General features: G+C 39.4%; 1 protein-coding gene across 2 annotated transcripts in view; it reads left to right on the forward strand.

The window, feature by feature from the left end:
* The window catches only part of col11a1a (collagen, type XI, alpha 1a), a 68,105-nt gene extending 53,796 nt beyond the window's left edge, over positions 1-14,309 (forward strand). Inside the window, exons 51-67 of one of the 2 annotated variants that reach the window (XM_040036206.1) lie at positions 40-147; positions 539-592; positions 748-801; positions 1,806-1,859; positions 4,254-4,307; positions 5,735-5,842; positions 6,164-6,217; positions 6,701-6,754; positions 7,498-7,605; positions 8,569-8,622; positions 8,710-8,745; positions 8,843-8,896; positions 9,013-9,253; positions 9,882-9,994; positions 10,390-10,458; positions 12,017-12,250; positions 12,801-14,309. In XM_040036206.1, coding sequence (XP_039892140.1) covers positions 40-147; positions 539-592; positions 748-801; positions 1,806-1,859; positions 4,254-4,307; positions 5,735-5,842; positions 6,164-6,217; positions 6,701-6,754; positions 7,498-7,605; positions 8,569-8,622; positions 8,710-8,745; positions 8,843-8,896; positions 9,013-9,253; positions 9,882-9,994; positions 10,390-10,458; positions 12,017-12,250; positions 12,801-12,947 — 1,596 coding nt within the window. In that variant the 3' untranslated portion in view covers positions 12,948-14,309. The remainder of the gene's footprint in view (positions 1-39; positions 148-538; positions 593-747; positions 802-1,805; positions 1,860-4,253; positions 4,308-5,734; positions 5,843-6,163; positions 6,218-6,700; positions 6,755-7,497; positions 7,606-8,568; positions 8,623-8,709; positions 8,746-8,842; positions 8,897-9,012; positions 9,254-9,881; positions 9,995-10,389; positions 10,459-12,016; positions 12,251-12,800) is intronic. The other variant, XM_040036207.1, reaches the window with a different exon arrangement.
* The last annotated feature ends 1,350 nt before the right edge of the window (positions 14,310-15,659 follow it).

Consider the following 15,659-nt stretch of genomic DNA (forward strand, 5'->3'; position numbering starts at 1 on the left):
GATGTAATGAATGCCCTCCCTTGCCCCCCATCACTACAGGGACCTAAAGGTGAGAGGGGAGAGAAAGGAGAAGCTGGCCCCCCTGGAGCTGCTGGACCTGCTGGCGCCAAAGGACCCCCTGGAGATGATGGCCCCAAGGGCAACCCTGTACGTCTGGCACATACTCTCAATATCTCTATAAGAGCTTTTTTAGGATTGACTCAGACAAGCTTAAATTTACTGCTCTAAAGGAAATATCTCTTGCAGCCTTAAGGCAGGCAATTTTAGCCTAGAACATATTCAAGAGCTAAAAAGCCTTTTTATTGATGGAGATTATATTTTATGCCTGCATAGAAATGGGATGCAGTGAAGCCTTTTCTCAAAGATTTGCAACATTATCATTAAGTCCATCATATTTCCTTCAGAGGCTGTAACCAAGTACACCAAGTCTAAATCACTGTCGAAATTACTAACCATGTCCTTAATGCTTGAAGCCAGGAAAATTATGTCTTTTTTTAAACACGGATGCATCTCATCATCTTATTTCTTTCTTCCAAAGGGTCCTGTTGGATTCCCTGGAGACCCTGGCCCTCCTGGAGAGCCAGGTGTAGCTGTAAGTATGAAACCCTTATGTTAGCCCTATATAGATTGAGAGTACAGAGTACGTATAACTCTGTTCCAGGTGGATCATGTTTAATGCAAGAATTAAAGAGTATGGTCCTAATGGATATTCCAGTGTCAGACTAATCTCTAATGTCTTTTTTGCAGGGCACTGATGGAGAACCAGGAGAGAAAGGAGAGGATGGAGAGGCTGGCCAACCGGTAAGTTGACACTTTTTTATAATTTGGAATGAAGAAATGACTGCATGACCTTATATCACGTATAACATTTGGTACACTTGGTGCAAGCACATCATATGAGGACATCAGCTTAATAGTCAGTTTCTCTGTCACAGTGCTTTTATTATTTTTTAGTTTTATATTAGACTTTAGTACTCCACCACAAGTTTGCCACTAAATGCTCTAATTATATTTAGTGAGTAAATAATTTACACTGCGGCATTTTAATTCATGCTAGTTACCTCATACGTATGGGTGTAGGGTAAATGGACTTATCTGCTTTGTAGATTCATTAAGTATAATTAGAAATAAAATCCACGTATTAATGTGCTGGCCCCGTGTAAAGTGCAGCGAGTGACAACTCTGAATATTTATGGATGTAAATAAGCCTTTATCATTGCCAGAGAAAAACTCGACCGATGTTACATATTCTGGTTTTTTTTTTGTTTGTTTGTTTGTTTGTTTATGAAGCCGGTTTGCATCTTTGAATGCTGCAGTGAAATATGTTGATTTAGAAGGTATATTAATACATAATGTGAACTTCATATGATGGCTTCCCCTTCTTTGAAATCAGATCTACACACCATGACTTTTGTATTTATATGTCACTGTGCAGTCATCCCAAAAATGAGCTGATTAACACTGTGAATATTTACCAGTTTGAATGTTTTAAAAAAAACACTCTGATTGTCTGCAATTAACTCAGAGATAATTGGATGAAAGTATCTCAGGGAACACAGTGTGTATTATTTCAAGCAGTGCTGTGCACCATCCAACTTTGGGTCTGGGTGTAACTCTTACAGACTATGGAGGGGTTTAGCATTCCCAAAATGTGTATTCGGCCTCTGTGTTATTATCCTTCTGGCAGACAGAAGACGAATGCTGTGCTTTCATAACAATTCATAATCAGTACAGATTTACTTGTTAATGCAAACTGTTAATAGTGTTTCTCTGTTTTCTTTTGTTTTTTGGCTTGCTTCTTTTAGGGACCTCCAGGTCCATCAGGAGAAGCCGGCCCACCTGGACCACCTGGCAAGAGAGTAAGCCTGAGGCAGTTAAAACTCATTTCAAAGTGTTTGCATCACTGGTATGGTTCCAGCTACAATCCACAATCGACCAATCGGATGGTCCCATTGTTACAGTTTTCATTGCTGACTAACGCTTTTATCAGCTATAACATCTTAACTTATTATGCTCATTTGAGATGTGTATTAGGTCATTTTTAAAATAGATAAAGGAGGTGGGATTTCTGTTGGCACTGTACAAAGCCTCTTTAGCCAGCGGGCGAGTGTTCTTCCTCGCTTTGCGACAACTCCTCCTCGACAGCTCAATTTTGGCAGTAAAGCCCGGAGAGACTCATTTTCATTAAAAGTAGAATGGGGACAACAAAGTGGGAGATTTAAGGGGTCGAGGCGTTATGCTGTCTGCGAAGAGAAGCCGCCTTAAAGCCTACTGAGAGATGAACGTCAGGATGTGAAAATCATGAATCAATTTTTTTTTTCTTAGCAAGAAATTGGAAAGGCTTACCGAAAAAATTGCTGGTAAGAGGAGAAAAAAAAGCGAGAATCTGTGGGTTCCAAACTCATTTAGGTCCATATGGCAGAAAGAGCAAAAGCGAGAGAGAGATATAGCGAGTCTGACACACTATTGATCCATGGGTGCTAGACTGACAGGCAGAGCAAAACAAAAACATGGACATGGAAAAATTGCTAGGATGTTATTAAAAGAGAAGAGCTGAGTGATGTCAAGGCCAGGACAGTGCACAACAACCAGTCAAAGTATGTGTGACAGCTGAGATTTGTCACCACTGCGATTTTGGCTGCCATAATAGAGGATTTCAACGTTGGGAGAATCTTCTCAAGGTTGCAGGTTTGATTTAAAATGTAAAAATAAAAAAAAAAGCATATAGCCACACTAAAAGACAACGTGAGTAAAGCAGATGTCCTTCATATACTTCATGAGGCTGAGATTTCGGTGAAAAATATCAAAGAAAATAAATACCTGAACAGAATGCGCAGTTCAAAGATTGAACATTAACATATTTTCAATCCCACATGAAATTCAAAGTCCACATGAAAATGAGCAGCTATTCTCCCAAATTTGAATGAAAAGTTACAATCGTGAGTGCCTCACTGCATTTCAAAGAAAAGCACTGGGCTTCGGTCCAATGGGATAAAAAAACATGTTGTGCATTTATAAACCAGGGTTGATTGCTTTTCTAATGTCTCCAGTCAAATTTATATTCCGAGTCTTTAGCATGGTATCAGCATATGCTGCACCTTAATGTCCTAGGGATTATAGTTAGGATAAGGGCCATTTTTCCCTCCACGCAGATCCTTGGTAGTCCATGCCCGGTTGCTCATACATAACTCCTCCTAACACTTTTTTGTATTTTCTCTGCATTTGGCCTTTTAAAAATCTGTAACCGTCCTTAAATCGTTGTCTGCTTCAGCCTGTGATTCTTAATTAGTCGGTTGAGCCTGTCCACAAATTTAGCTTCATTTATTCTTATAATGCGTTAATGCTGGAAATTTATTCACCTATGCTCCCTGAAAAAAGAGAGGTGGGAAAACGTATTAACCCCGTCTGGCTTTAATTCTTTTTATTTGGGTACAGGTCACAGCTTTTCTTTCTTTTTTCTTTTTTTTTAACTGGAACACTAATAATCTCTGTCCTAAACACATGGCATATGTCAAGGTGCTTTAGCAACCTTGACATAAACCTACTTATTGACTCTAGCTGCTGTATATTGTGCCACTACTGAAATGGTTCTTTTTGCTGATCAAGAGCCTGCCTCTTCATCACCAGTAAGAGGTGCACATCAGGAGAAGATGAAAGCGCCAAGACAGGAGGCAAGCTCACATTATAGGCTCTCAGTCAATAGCACTCAGGCTGCAGTCGGCCAGATCAGAGTGGAATTTGGATGGAGAGTGGATTTGAAGAGGGTGGACTTGAAAGAAATCATTGTGGGCCTCGAAGAGCCTGACCAGAAAGATAAGACGATCCAACAACTGTTGGCTCTGACCGAAGACGCCTGTGTTTCTTAAATGTGATTTTTTCTGTTTTTAACATGGCTGATTACAAATTATTGAAGGCAGACATAGAAGAGTCAGATAGATCTTTGCATAATAGACCTGTTGTACTTCACACTGGATGATAGAGAAAGATCCACCCTGTTTGAAGAAAATATCCACCAAGAATTTAATTAGAAAGACAACTGACAAAAATTTCCAGCGATTCCCCTTTTGAGACCAAAATATGCATGATGCAGAGTTGCATGTAACTTGAAAAAATGAGCCAACAGACAGAGTAACAACTTCTGTGAATAACTCTGATGTTCATTTCCTGTACGTGTTTGTGCAGTCTTCTTGTACAGTTGGCTTGTGCTGATGTTATGTCGGAATGCTGAAGCAGTGTACTATCATCCTCCTCAGGGACCTCCGGGGGCTGCTGGTGCAGAGGGCAGGCAAGGAGAGAAGGGCGCTAAGGTAGGAAAATCAATTCTTCCTTTGCAAAGTAGAGCCGTCTCAGCAAGTCCCTCGGACTTCCTCCTCCCTCACTGCGCCCACATTGTGGAATTAAAATCGCAAAAAAAGCGCTGAAGTCATTTAATTTCCATCGCAGATTAGATGGAAATTTATGAACACAGTCTATTTGAGTAAAACCAAGATTCACTTGTTTCTCCTATTGTTCTGTGGCTTAATTTCGAGGCCTACAAAGGAAGTCAAGGCTATTTACGTATAGCCCTCAGGTATTCTTCAGTTATCGTGCGTTTCTCTTTTTTGTGCTCGCTGAAATTCCTCTTGAGTTTGCACTTGTTGTAAGCCAATTTCTTTGTTTCATCATTGTCTAAATGTACACACATACTCTGCTGCTTTGTGCATAGGCAAAATCATTTAACACCAGATGCTGCTTGCAACAAGATGCCTCTCTGTTTATGGATAACAGGGAGGATGTGGATGTTAACCTGAAGAAAATAATATTTTTTAATGCCAGTAGTGTTGCACACTTTGCATACATGTTTGATAATCACTGTTAATGAATGACACTCTACGGTGTTCTTAAAACAGAGATTTGCCCTTAACTATCTGATTCCTGATTGAAAACATTGCATATGTCATACACAGTGGTCATAATAAATTCAGTAAAGTTGCTCTGACAGCTTTGCAATAAGTCTTTAATCTGTAAGTGCCTTGCAGCTCAGACATAGTTTATTTCCATGTGCTCTGTTTGCATAATGCTGTGTTTCAGATTACAGCTTGTCAGTATTCAGCTGTAGAACATGAGGACTTTATGTTCTCATGAGCTTTTTATTAAAACATGGCCAGAGTAACTTCCATCTATTGGGCCCATTTTCAACCCTGTGTAAAGCAGCAGCAACATAACTTTGAAAACTCAGGATCTTTTTAATTTTATTCATTTATTTATATATGAATTTTTTACTGGCCCCCATTTACCCAGTCTAAAGACGAGATACTTTCTCGGCATAATTTAAAACTCAAAGCAGCCTGCAGTTGAAATTAGTCTGTAGTGCTGAGTCGCTTCAGAAAAATACTTAATAAGCTAATAAGGTTGTGTGTGTGTGTTGCAGATCTCAAACGCCACACACAGTTTTTAATCTATCCCATTATATTACACACTGCTATTACACATTAAGACTTTTATGAATAACCAGCTATATACCACTGGTTTTGTCATGAATCTGTGGTGAGTGCTTGCAGGCTGTGCTTTCCTAAAAACTGTGTGCATGTTGATTTATTTGTTTGTTTTACTGCTTGTAGGCTCCAGGACACATTTCCTAAATTTCTTCAATGACTGAACACTTTGGACTAGCGACTTTAAAACCTGCATTTGCTCAACTCTACAAAACTTTGCTTAAGTTATACCATTAGATCATTTGTATGTCCACATACAGGGTGAGTCAGGTGTGGAGGGTCCAGCAGGTAAAACAGGACCAGTTGGCCCCCAGGGACCTCCAGGAAAACCTGGTCCAGAGGGTCTGCGTGGAATCCCTGGCCCTGTTGTAAGTTGAAGCTTCAGCAATGATGCCTTCCTGTTCATACGATATACTCCAGAGAGATACGCATACTTAAACTAAGACTCACACTCAAAGTGTTTTCTAAAAAAAAAAAAAAAAAAAGCTACGGCTAAGGCATGATGATAGACTTCATGGAATAATCAATACTCCCATTTGGCTTATACTTTAGTTTCGCTTGTTTATTCCAGCACACTTTTCTTCCCTGTTTGGGCTATTAATCATCATGCTGGGCACAGAAAATCAATGGCAGACCAGAGAAAATACAGCAGCCTATAATGCTCACTACAATTGAATGGGTTTTCACAGGGTGAACAAGGAATGCCCGGCTCCCCAGGACAAGATGGCCCACCAGGTCCTATGGTTAGTATGCATAGCGTCCCCTACACTCTCCTGCCTTCTACTCTTGGCATTTATCTGTCTAACTAGATCTGGTGTTGTTGGGAGGGGGTGTTTTTGAAACAGTGTTTTTTCTTGCTTCCAGACTTGCAGAAGTTAACTCACATTAGACTTGTTCCAGATTTGGTTGTTTAACAAAACCATAGCCTATCCCCTTAAATAATGTCTCAATTGAAAGTGTTTTCATCTTTTGTGTTGTTTCTTTGCTTCCCTCTCTGTGAAACGTGTGATTTTTGAGTCACTTATTTTGTTCCCTCTCATTTTGACACTCCAAGTTCTCTCTTACTCTGTCTTCTCTTTCTTTCTCTTTATTGCCTCATTTAAAAAAAATCAAGTCTTGTAACTTTAAAGTTTTGCTTGTACTGTCATGAGTTCTTTTCTCTCTTTTTTTTTTTTTTTGTTCGTCTCTGTGAAAATTGATTTTTAACTTCAGTTATTGTTCTTCAGGGTCCTCCCGGTCTTCCTGGCCTGAAAGGTGACCCGGGTTCTAAAGGTGAAAAGGTGAGCGTAGCACTTTCTTCTTCGTCTGATTGCAGACTGGTTTCATTTCTCATCTTTGATATAGGAGATAACCCTATAATTAGAGAGAGGAACTCTGGGGCAGAAGTGAGTCAAGACTACAACTTCTACCCAGCTTCCATGCCTTTTGGAAATTATCAAAAGCAACGGATTTAATTAAGAAGACAACTATACTCTTAAATTAAAATGAACCAAAATGAGTTCTGTCATACTTTCTGTAAGGAAAAATGCCTTAAAGTGATTGAATATGCAGTTGAATGTGATGTATCACTGTAAATCTGTCTAAACTAAACACTGTCAAATTTGCTGATGAAATATAACTGCAGAGGATATTCAGACAGCACACATTGCTAAGCTAAATTGCCTCCCACCCACTGACAGGGTCGGCTTGGGAGTGAGCAGTTTAAAAGTGCACAATTTAGGCACCGTGTTGCATGTTGTCAATTTAGCGGGCCCGGTTAGAACTCACCAGTTTCTCAGTAATCATGTACTTGTGAATTGGCCTGGCTCATGTTTGATTTTCAGAGAAGTTCTTCGGTGTGTGCTGTAAGAAAGGCATTCCAGTTTTAATCCCTGAGGATTTGTACTGTAATGAAACTTCACCCTTCGCGGCCTCCCACGTGCATTTCATTTTTGCGGATAAAGAAATAACTTCACCTTTGTCGGGAGATATGAACATTTTTTTATGGTAGAGTTCACAAGTGACATTTGTTTTCATCCTGCAGGGTCACCCAGGTTTGATTGGTCTGATTGGACCCCCTGGCGAGCAAGGAGAGAAGGGAGACCGAGGTTTGCCCGGGCCTCAAGGTTCTCCTGGTGGCAAGGGCGACGGTGTAAGTGATTGATGACTCTATTCCCACACTGGTCCACAGGCCACTTGCCCTGCACCTCTTGCCATTTTTAGCCCATTTGCCCTTCTACTGTGGCCACAGATCTTGCCACAGTCACTTGTTTTTGATTACAGCTTTTTACTAGAGCTCTGCAATGCACTGCACATCTCCTCTCTTGCTGTATCCAAAACATTTGTCTCATTGGATTACTGATGCAAATTGCTTAAAATGTGTAGAGAAAACTGTATAATTATGGCTGTGAGGTGTTTAAACCAAACTCTTTAGTTGACACTGCTTTAGCATGTAGAATATCAACATCATGGAAACGAGCAGTTCAAGTATATGAGCATCAACACTAGTATAGATGTTCTTTGACGACTCATTAACACCGTGGTCAGTTCCTATGTGTGTGTGACACTGCTGTTATAATATCACACTGTGTGATGTGAAAAACTGCTTTCATTCTGAGCCACATCATTAAAAATCAGACTTCTTTTTTTCTGTCTTTTCCACTTAAATAAGAAGCAGTACTGAAAGGAGGACATGACAGCCTTCATCCATTAAAAACATACACACACTGCAGGATCACTGAATATGTTACATTTGTAACACATTCTGCTGTAGTCTTCAGCCTGCCTTCGTTTAGTGATTTAAGGTGGTGTGCTGGTTATCTATCCATGTGATACTGCACTGCCTTCTTTTATCAAAGCTAAAGAATGTAAACATTTTTATTCAGATTAGTATGTTTACTTTAAGGCCTGAGAAGCAACAGCCCTGTCACAAGTGCAGTGTTTGGCCACTTTTGATAGTTTTCTTTGAATGTCACTGGTTCTCTTATCGTATTTTTTTATGTCACCAATTATTCAAGCTTGACAGTAATTCTGTTCCCTGCAATGTTTTTTTGTTGTTGTTTTGTTTTTCTTCTCAAATATATGTACCTTCTACTTCGATCTGATCTCATAACAGGGTATCGCTGGAGCCAGTGGTCCTCTTGGTCCCCCAGGCCCACCTGGTTTGCCCGTATGTTTGTTACTTATTCTACTTATATATTAATGTCATAACAGAATGACTTTGCTAAATTGCTGTACTGCGTTCTTTGTCATACAGGGTCCTCAAGGTCCCAAAGGAGCCAAGGGTTCAAGTGTGAGTACAAACCCATGTTTCTCATAATGCATTGCTGCTGCGACAATCAGCATTTACTTTAAATGGAGCTTTAATAACATGTTTGTATACTTTAAAGGGTCCTGCTGGTCCAAAAGGAGACACTGGTGCAATCGGTCCTCCTGGTCCTCCTGTGAGTCTTTCAAACTACCGTTTTCATTGTTTCCATTACCTTAAAGTTGTCACACTACCACTGTACAAAGTCTGTTGTATATTTTTATATTGTATGAAATCTAAAACACCTTACAGGGCCCACCAGGTGAAGCTATCCAGCCTCTGCCAATTCAGTCACCAAAGAAGACAAAGCGCTCCAGTGATATCCAGTCAGATGGTACCATCATGGATTATGGCGAGGGTATGGAGGACATTTTTGGCTCCCTCAACAACCTCAAGCAAGATATTGAACGCATGAAATACCCCATGGGCACCCAAAACAACCCCGCCAGGACATGTAAAGACCTGCAGCTCTGCCACCCAGAGTTTGCCGATGGTAAGTTGAAGCCCAGCAAGACTTCAGCCTGAAAGGAAAACACACCCATGTTGTTGTCATGTTTCATAGGGATATGTATCAGCAGAGAGAAGCAGACATCAGAGATTCTCCCCATGTTTTCAGATACTAATGCTCATCCTAACAGCCATTATTGTGACAAATGGATTTTCTATTGAAAAAAATAAAACCGGTTGATAACAGTGATTGGCAGACCTGCTCTGAAAGAATTAAATTCATTAGTGAGCATTAGTGTTTGTTTGATAGCTCTTTGTATATCTCCTTTTTAAACCTTTGTGCCCTGTCTTTGCCTTATAATTAATGCATGAATTTTAGGCTGTCTGTCCTCTCGGTACAATGTGGGATTATCTGCTTCTAAAGCCTATAACCATAGCTGTTGCTGCGCAGTAGGTTTATTACTGCTGCTTTACTTCCTTTGAGGAATAAAATGTACCTTGGCTCAGGCATAAAAACATCATTTAATCCAGCTGTGTGTGAGCCATGAAAATGAGCAACAAATTTTTACTTAAGGTAAAGAAATCAAGCACACTAACGTTTGAAATTGAGCTTTCTGCAATTTTCTGTCGATGTAAGTTGAAGAGAAAATTTGGCTGTTCTTGGTTCTCTTCAGGTGAGTACTGGATTGACCCGAATCAAGGCTGCTCAGGGGATTCCTTCAAAGTCTACTGTAACTTCACTGCCGGAGGCGAAACCTGCATTTATCCAGATAAGAAGTCCAGTGGAGTAAGTAACTTAGGTTTTTACGATTATTTCAAACTGACTATTGTTAATCATCCTTTCTAAATTACTATTAAGCCATTATGCTAAGACAATGACGCAACAGAAGGCACATCACAAGGCTGCCATTGTTATAAGAACTCGTTTGATCTGCTGCAGGTAGAAACCTGTTCAGATCTGATTTTGTGCAAGCACCTCAAACACCACCGAGAGGCAAACACTACACACAACTCAAGAAGTTTGTGAAAACGTTCTCTCGGAGATATAAGTTTTATCTTCTTTCCCAGATGATAAACTTTGATGCTATGCTTGAGGCATTGCTGTATACAGCAGAAATGTTCACATATTATGCCTGTGGTAATCTAAAATATTAATAAACGTTGTCTTTTTATTTTCCAAAGGTCAGAATATCTTCATGGCCCAAAGAAGTCCCAGGTTCATGGTTTAGTGAATTTAAGCGTGGTAAAATAGTAAGTTTTCTTTTTGTTTTCATCTCTCATCCATCTCTTAGAGATCTAACATAAACTGAAACATATTTAGTCAGCTGTTGGTTCAACAACATGATTCAGCACCTATTAAAAGTAAAAAAAAAAAGAAGCTTAGTTTGAATTTGGCTGCAAACTCTTTCAAAGTTGTCTTTTTGAGCAGTCCTGCTAGGTTTCAGTCACTCAGTCAAAGCCCCATTTTCACTTGGAAGTGTTCATTTATCCCAATTGCTGGATCAACTCCAGTGTGTCAAAACAGGGGCAAATACTCCAGGCGCTGTCGCATCATTGTGTTCTTTTAGCAAAAACTTCAATAAAAAAAATGCAAAAAGACGTTACCAGTTTTTTCCTTTGGGCAAGATTCACAGTTGTAATTGTAAAAAAAATTATTTTTTTAAAGAAAGAAAGAAAGAAAGAAAGATCGATCTGATCTAATGCACTTTCTCCTGACTTGGAGACCCAAACTGCAACATAAGTTTCGGTCAGTTTGACACAGAAGTTGATCTCTGCCAAACCTGAGATCAAGATAATATCACAAATGCAAGAAGTCAAGGAGTCAAAAAGGGACTTTTAGTGAGTAATGTAAATGTAACAGAGGTGCTGGAAGCACTGCACTGCTTTACAAGAAGATGACCTTGAGAGTGAAAGCAATCACATTTAAAGCAGGTATGGATTTGCTTTTTATGGGTGCATACACTGAAGTTTTTCATTGAACTTCAAAAACTTGCTTAGACAGTAACACCACACATAAAATGGTTATTGTTGAAACGTTTCTGTAACCAGACTATGCCATATACAGAAGAAAGTATCACTAAAATATCAGAGTGAAGCCGAGGAGAATTCTTCAGGATGTTAGCATTCCAGCTGTCCTCATTCTGTCCCTGGACAGTGAAAATCTCTCTCTAAACGTCAGCTATTTACTGTATTCACCAATGAAAGAAACAGGTTTGTCCCGCTCCATCAAACTGGTGTCATGGTTCATTCCACAACAGCACAAAGGCTGGCTGTGACAGAAAATGATACGACTTTGAGGTATTGAAAGCCCGGTGCATTTCCTGACTTTGGATAGTGAGTGCTTTTAATGCACATGTTCAGACAAGAGTTACACAAAGTATCTGTCAGAACTGTGTCGTGTCTAAAGGTCTTGTTTCTCTTGAAACTTTCCAAGAGAACAACACAGTGTCTACTGTAAACCATTTTCTACTATTTCTCAACTATGCAAATAGCCCTGTGACAGTTTGCTTCAGGAAAAATTTTATACCTTCATATACTCGTCATATTTTGTCTGCAAGTCTGTACATGTGTATGGATGAGCATCCATACACATGCATTACTATCCACATGAGTCTTTCAACTTAAAGTATTTAGGGATCTGAAATTATTTTGCACTGTTTTTCACATAGTTTGTACGATCTTGCATGGAGAGACAGAACATTTCGTTTTTGTTAAATAAGATCAGGTATCAGTCATCACATTTGTTTAGATTTGTTTCACAAACTTTTGGTAATTGCTGCTCATTCTCTCTCTTTCCATCTCTGTCCAGTTTTCCTATGTCGACGCAGATGGGAACGCAATAAACATGGTACAAATGACCTTCCTCAGACTACTGACAGCCTCAGCCAGGCAAAACTTCACCTACAGCTGCCACCAGTCTGTGGCGTGGTACGACGCCTCTAGCGACAGCTACAACAAGGCGCTGCGTTTCTTGGGTGCCAATGATGAGGAGATGTCCTACGACAACAACCCTTACATCAAGGCCATCTCAGATGGATGTGAGGTAAGCTTCACCGCCTAAATAAGAATGTTTATTGTGGTGTATTAAATTAAAGATAAAGAGCATTCCTGCTCTGAATGGCTATAATCTCTGTTTGTTATCTAATTCACATTTGTTTAATAGAGCTATTTTAAGTATTTCATTTACTTAAAAGAGACAATTCAGTTTGACATGGTTCCAATGCTGGGCTTTGTTGGGCTTTTACATCCACAGTTGAATGATCTAAATCACAATTTAAATCATTCAACTGATTCCAAACTTTCATACAATATGAAAAATGAGAAAATATCAGAGAATGGATAAAAAATTGAGCTGCTGGCACCTTTAATTACTTTAATTACAACTTTTATTACTCATGCAATTAAAGTTATCAGTTGGTAATATCTTCCTCCAAACAGAGTTTTTCCAGTAGCTTTTTTCTGTAAGATATAAATGAAATGGCTTTATGATGAGCTTACAGATTGAGCACACAGCTGAAGGTCCCGGTTTATTTTTCTGATCATTTCTCATCTGACTGCTTGTTTTTAATGTGTTCTTCTCTCTCTTGTTGCAGACGAGGAAGGGCTACGGAAAGACTGTGATGGAGATTAATACTCCCAAAATTGATCAGGTTCCAATTATCGATGTCATGTTGACTGACTTTGGGGATCCGAACCAGAAGTTTGGGTTTGAAGTTGGGCCTGTCTGCTTCCTTGGCTAAATACAAATGAAAAAGTCAAATAAAAAAAACAAAAAAAAACAAAAAAAAAAGGACTTGATGGGGCCAACAAAGAAAGTCAAGTTGAGACATTCTGGGTACTACCAAACCCCATTTTTAGCCCCCCACCCTTTTCCATGCCACATGCAAGTTTTGAATAAGAGATGGTGTAGCAAACATGTCTTTCCATGTATGTATGTGTAACCCAGGAAAATACTTGTTGCCCTTGTGGGGCTCGAACCACATGACTTAACCACGTCACGGAGCAAAGGTGAAGGAAAATCGAATCGTGTGGCAGAGGAGGGTGAATCGGACGTAACCGAGGGGGGTGACACGCGTCTCCTCTCTGGACTCTCCAGGTGCTGTATGAAAACAACAATGGTGCTTGTTCAAAACACACACAAAGTCTAAAAGAGGTGCTACAAAAGAAGGTGTATTTTGCTAATTATAAAATACTGTAATTATTATTTTGTACAAAACTGTTATTTCTAAATCCACTTTCAAAACTTGCATGTGTATCAGATTTCACTTTTGGCTCTTTCATTTCAACGCTGGTTTAAAGACATACAGTGTAAGTTAAAGGCATCATTAAGTCAAGTCAATTTATAATTCTCTCTTTTTGTTCCAACACTTACTGTGTACATGTCATGAAGAAAATAAAAGTGAGCATTCAAACAGTTCTCTATTGCTAAATTAGACTGTATGCCCTTTGTATATATTGACAGTCCAAAGCTTGAGGTTACTTGCTGTTTTGCCCTTGTGACCGTAGGTGAAACAACTGGAAGTATTACACCTGCACGTATATGACAACATCTCCCACTAATGTTGTGATCCTGTGCTAGTAGGAAGCAATCATGGCATTCATCTTCTTTTATTTAATTCTATTTTTCTTTTGTTTTGTTTTTTTGTTTTTTCCATTTTCTGACAGGCTTTCATTTTGGTTGGATACCTCAAACTTTCTTGATAACCTTTAAGATGCAAGGTTGCCATGCCCTGTATATACCTTGGTTAAGCAATTAAGTTTATATATATTTGGGTGGGGATTTTTTTAAAGAGAGAAATACATTAACTGTTAGAGATCCACTGTTCAGATCCCTCTGTGAATGCATTGAGAATCCCTTTCGGTGACCCATTTTTGTAACTAAGATGTTTTAATGTGCTTTTTATAGTTCATTTAAATATTAAAAACCGGATTCTAAACAACAGTGAACTGAATGTCTCAACAGTTTGTGTAAGATGATTTTGGAGAAGATCTACCTACTGTACATGTGAAATGCTTTAAATCAAGGATATGTTCATTCAACTAAGACTCTGGGCTGGTGCAATTCCATCTCTTGAAACCAATAAAGTACCATCTTACACTAATTTACGTTCACTTGGAGTACATGAATGGAAACATAAAATGTTTTTTATTTGCCATGGAATGGATGAAAGAGACTTACCTGCCTTCATTTTTAAATGTTTCAGTATCTGCTGCTTATTTACCCCTGATCAGCCTGTGAAATGCATGCTGTATTTCACTATGATGCCTATTTGAGAAGCATGCGCACACAATAACACTTAATTCCAGGGAATACACTTTATTTCATTCAGTTGGTGGAAAAAAAACTGGGCTTATACAGAAAAGGATGTAAAGACTGCAGCAAGTGGGGTTAGAGTATTATTCTTTGCATACAGATGTTACATGCTGGGCGCAATTTACTTGAGGGGTTTTCCCCCACTGATCTATGTATCCTTGCCTCTCCTGAATTAGTTTTAGCCCTGGTGGGGGAGGGACCTTCACCAAAGTCATTAATAGTACTTTAAAAATAGATATACCAAGATATGCTGTGACCTTTCAGTGTGGTGCCAAGCACAGCTACCTAAACGAAAAGGAGTTAGAGCAGCAGATATTCCTATTTTACAGCACTCTTACAAAATAAAGCGGAATTTATAGCTGCTGAGAATGAGGTTACAATCTCATTCTACAGTATCATTAAAGCATTTTTATCCTTTTTTTTCTATCTGATAAGTAAGAATACAGTCGTAAAAAGAAAGTTTTCATAGCACTCTGCAAACCTGTGAGAAACTGCATACGCCGCATGATTCAGTTGCTCGTAGAGCTACCATCAGCAGCAGGGACTATCAGTAATAATTCTCTGTATGACCCCCACAGCACTTTGGTCAGGTTTATGTCTGGTCTCAGACTGGGCCACTGCAACACTTCGATTTTTTTTTTCTTTTTTAGCCATTCTGTTGTAGTTGCTGCTGTGCTTGGGATCATTTTCCTGTTGCATGAGCCAATTTGGACCAAGCTTCAGCTGTTGGACAGATGGCTTCACATCTGATTCTAGAATGTTTTGGTGCACTGACTAGGTCACAGCTGGCATGGCAACTGTAAGGTTCCCAGACCCTGTGTCTGCAAAACAAGCCCTAATCATCACACCTCCACCACTGTGCTTGACAGATGGCATAAGGTATTTGAGCTGATGTGTTGTGTTTGGTTTCTTGACTGTGGCACTGCACATTTGGGCCAAATACCTCCACTTTGGTCTCATCTGTCATTGTTCCAGAGGTCTTGTTGTTTGTACAACTTGCAACCCTTCCAAACAAGCCATACTACAGTACTTCAGCCTTCTTTCTAATGGCACTGACATGCACTTTAACATTTCACATGCTAACTGAGTCTCAGATGTAGAGCTTGGATTTTTTTTTGCAATTTCTCTGCAAAGTGCA

This window comes from Simochromis diagramma, unplaced genomic scaffold (genome assembly GCF_900408965.1).
Source record: "Simochromis diagramma unplaced genomic scaffold, fSimDia1.1 OVJJ01000271.1, whole genome shotgun sequence".
NCBI classification, from domain to species: domain Eukaryota; kingdom Metazoa; phylum Chordata; class Actinopteri; order Cichliformes; family Cichlidae; genus Simochromis; species Simochromis diagramma.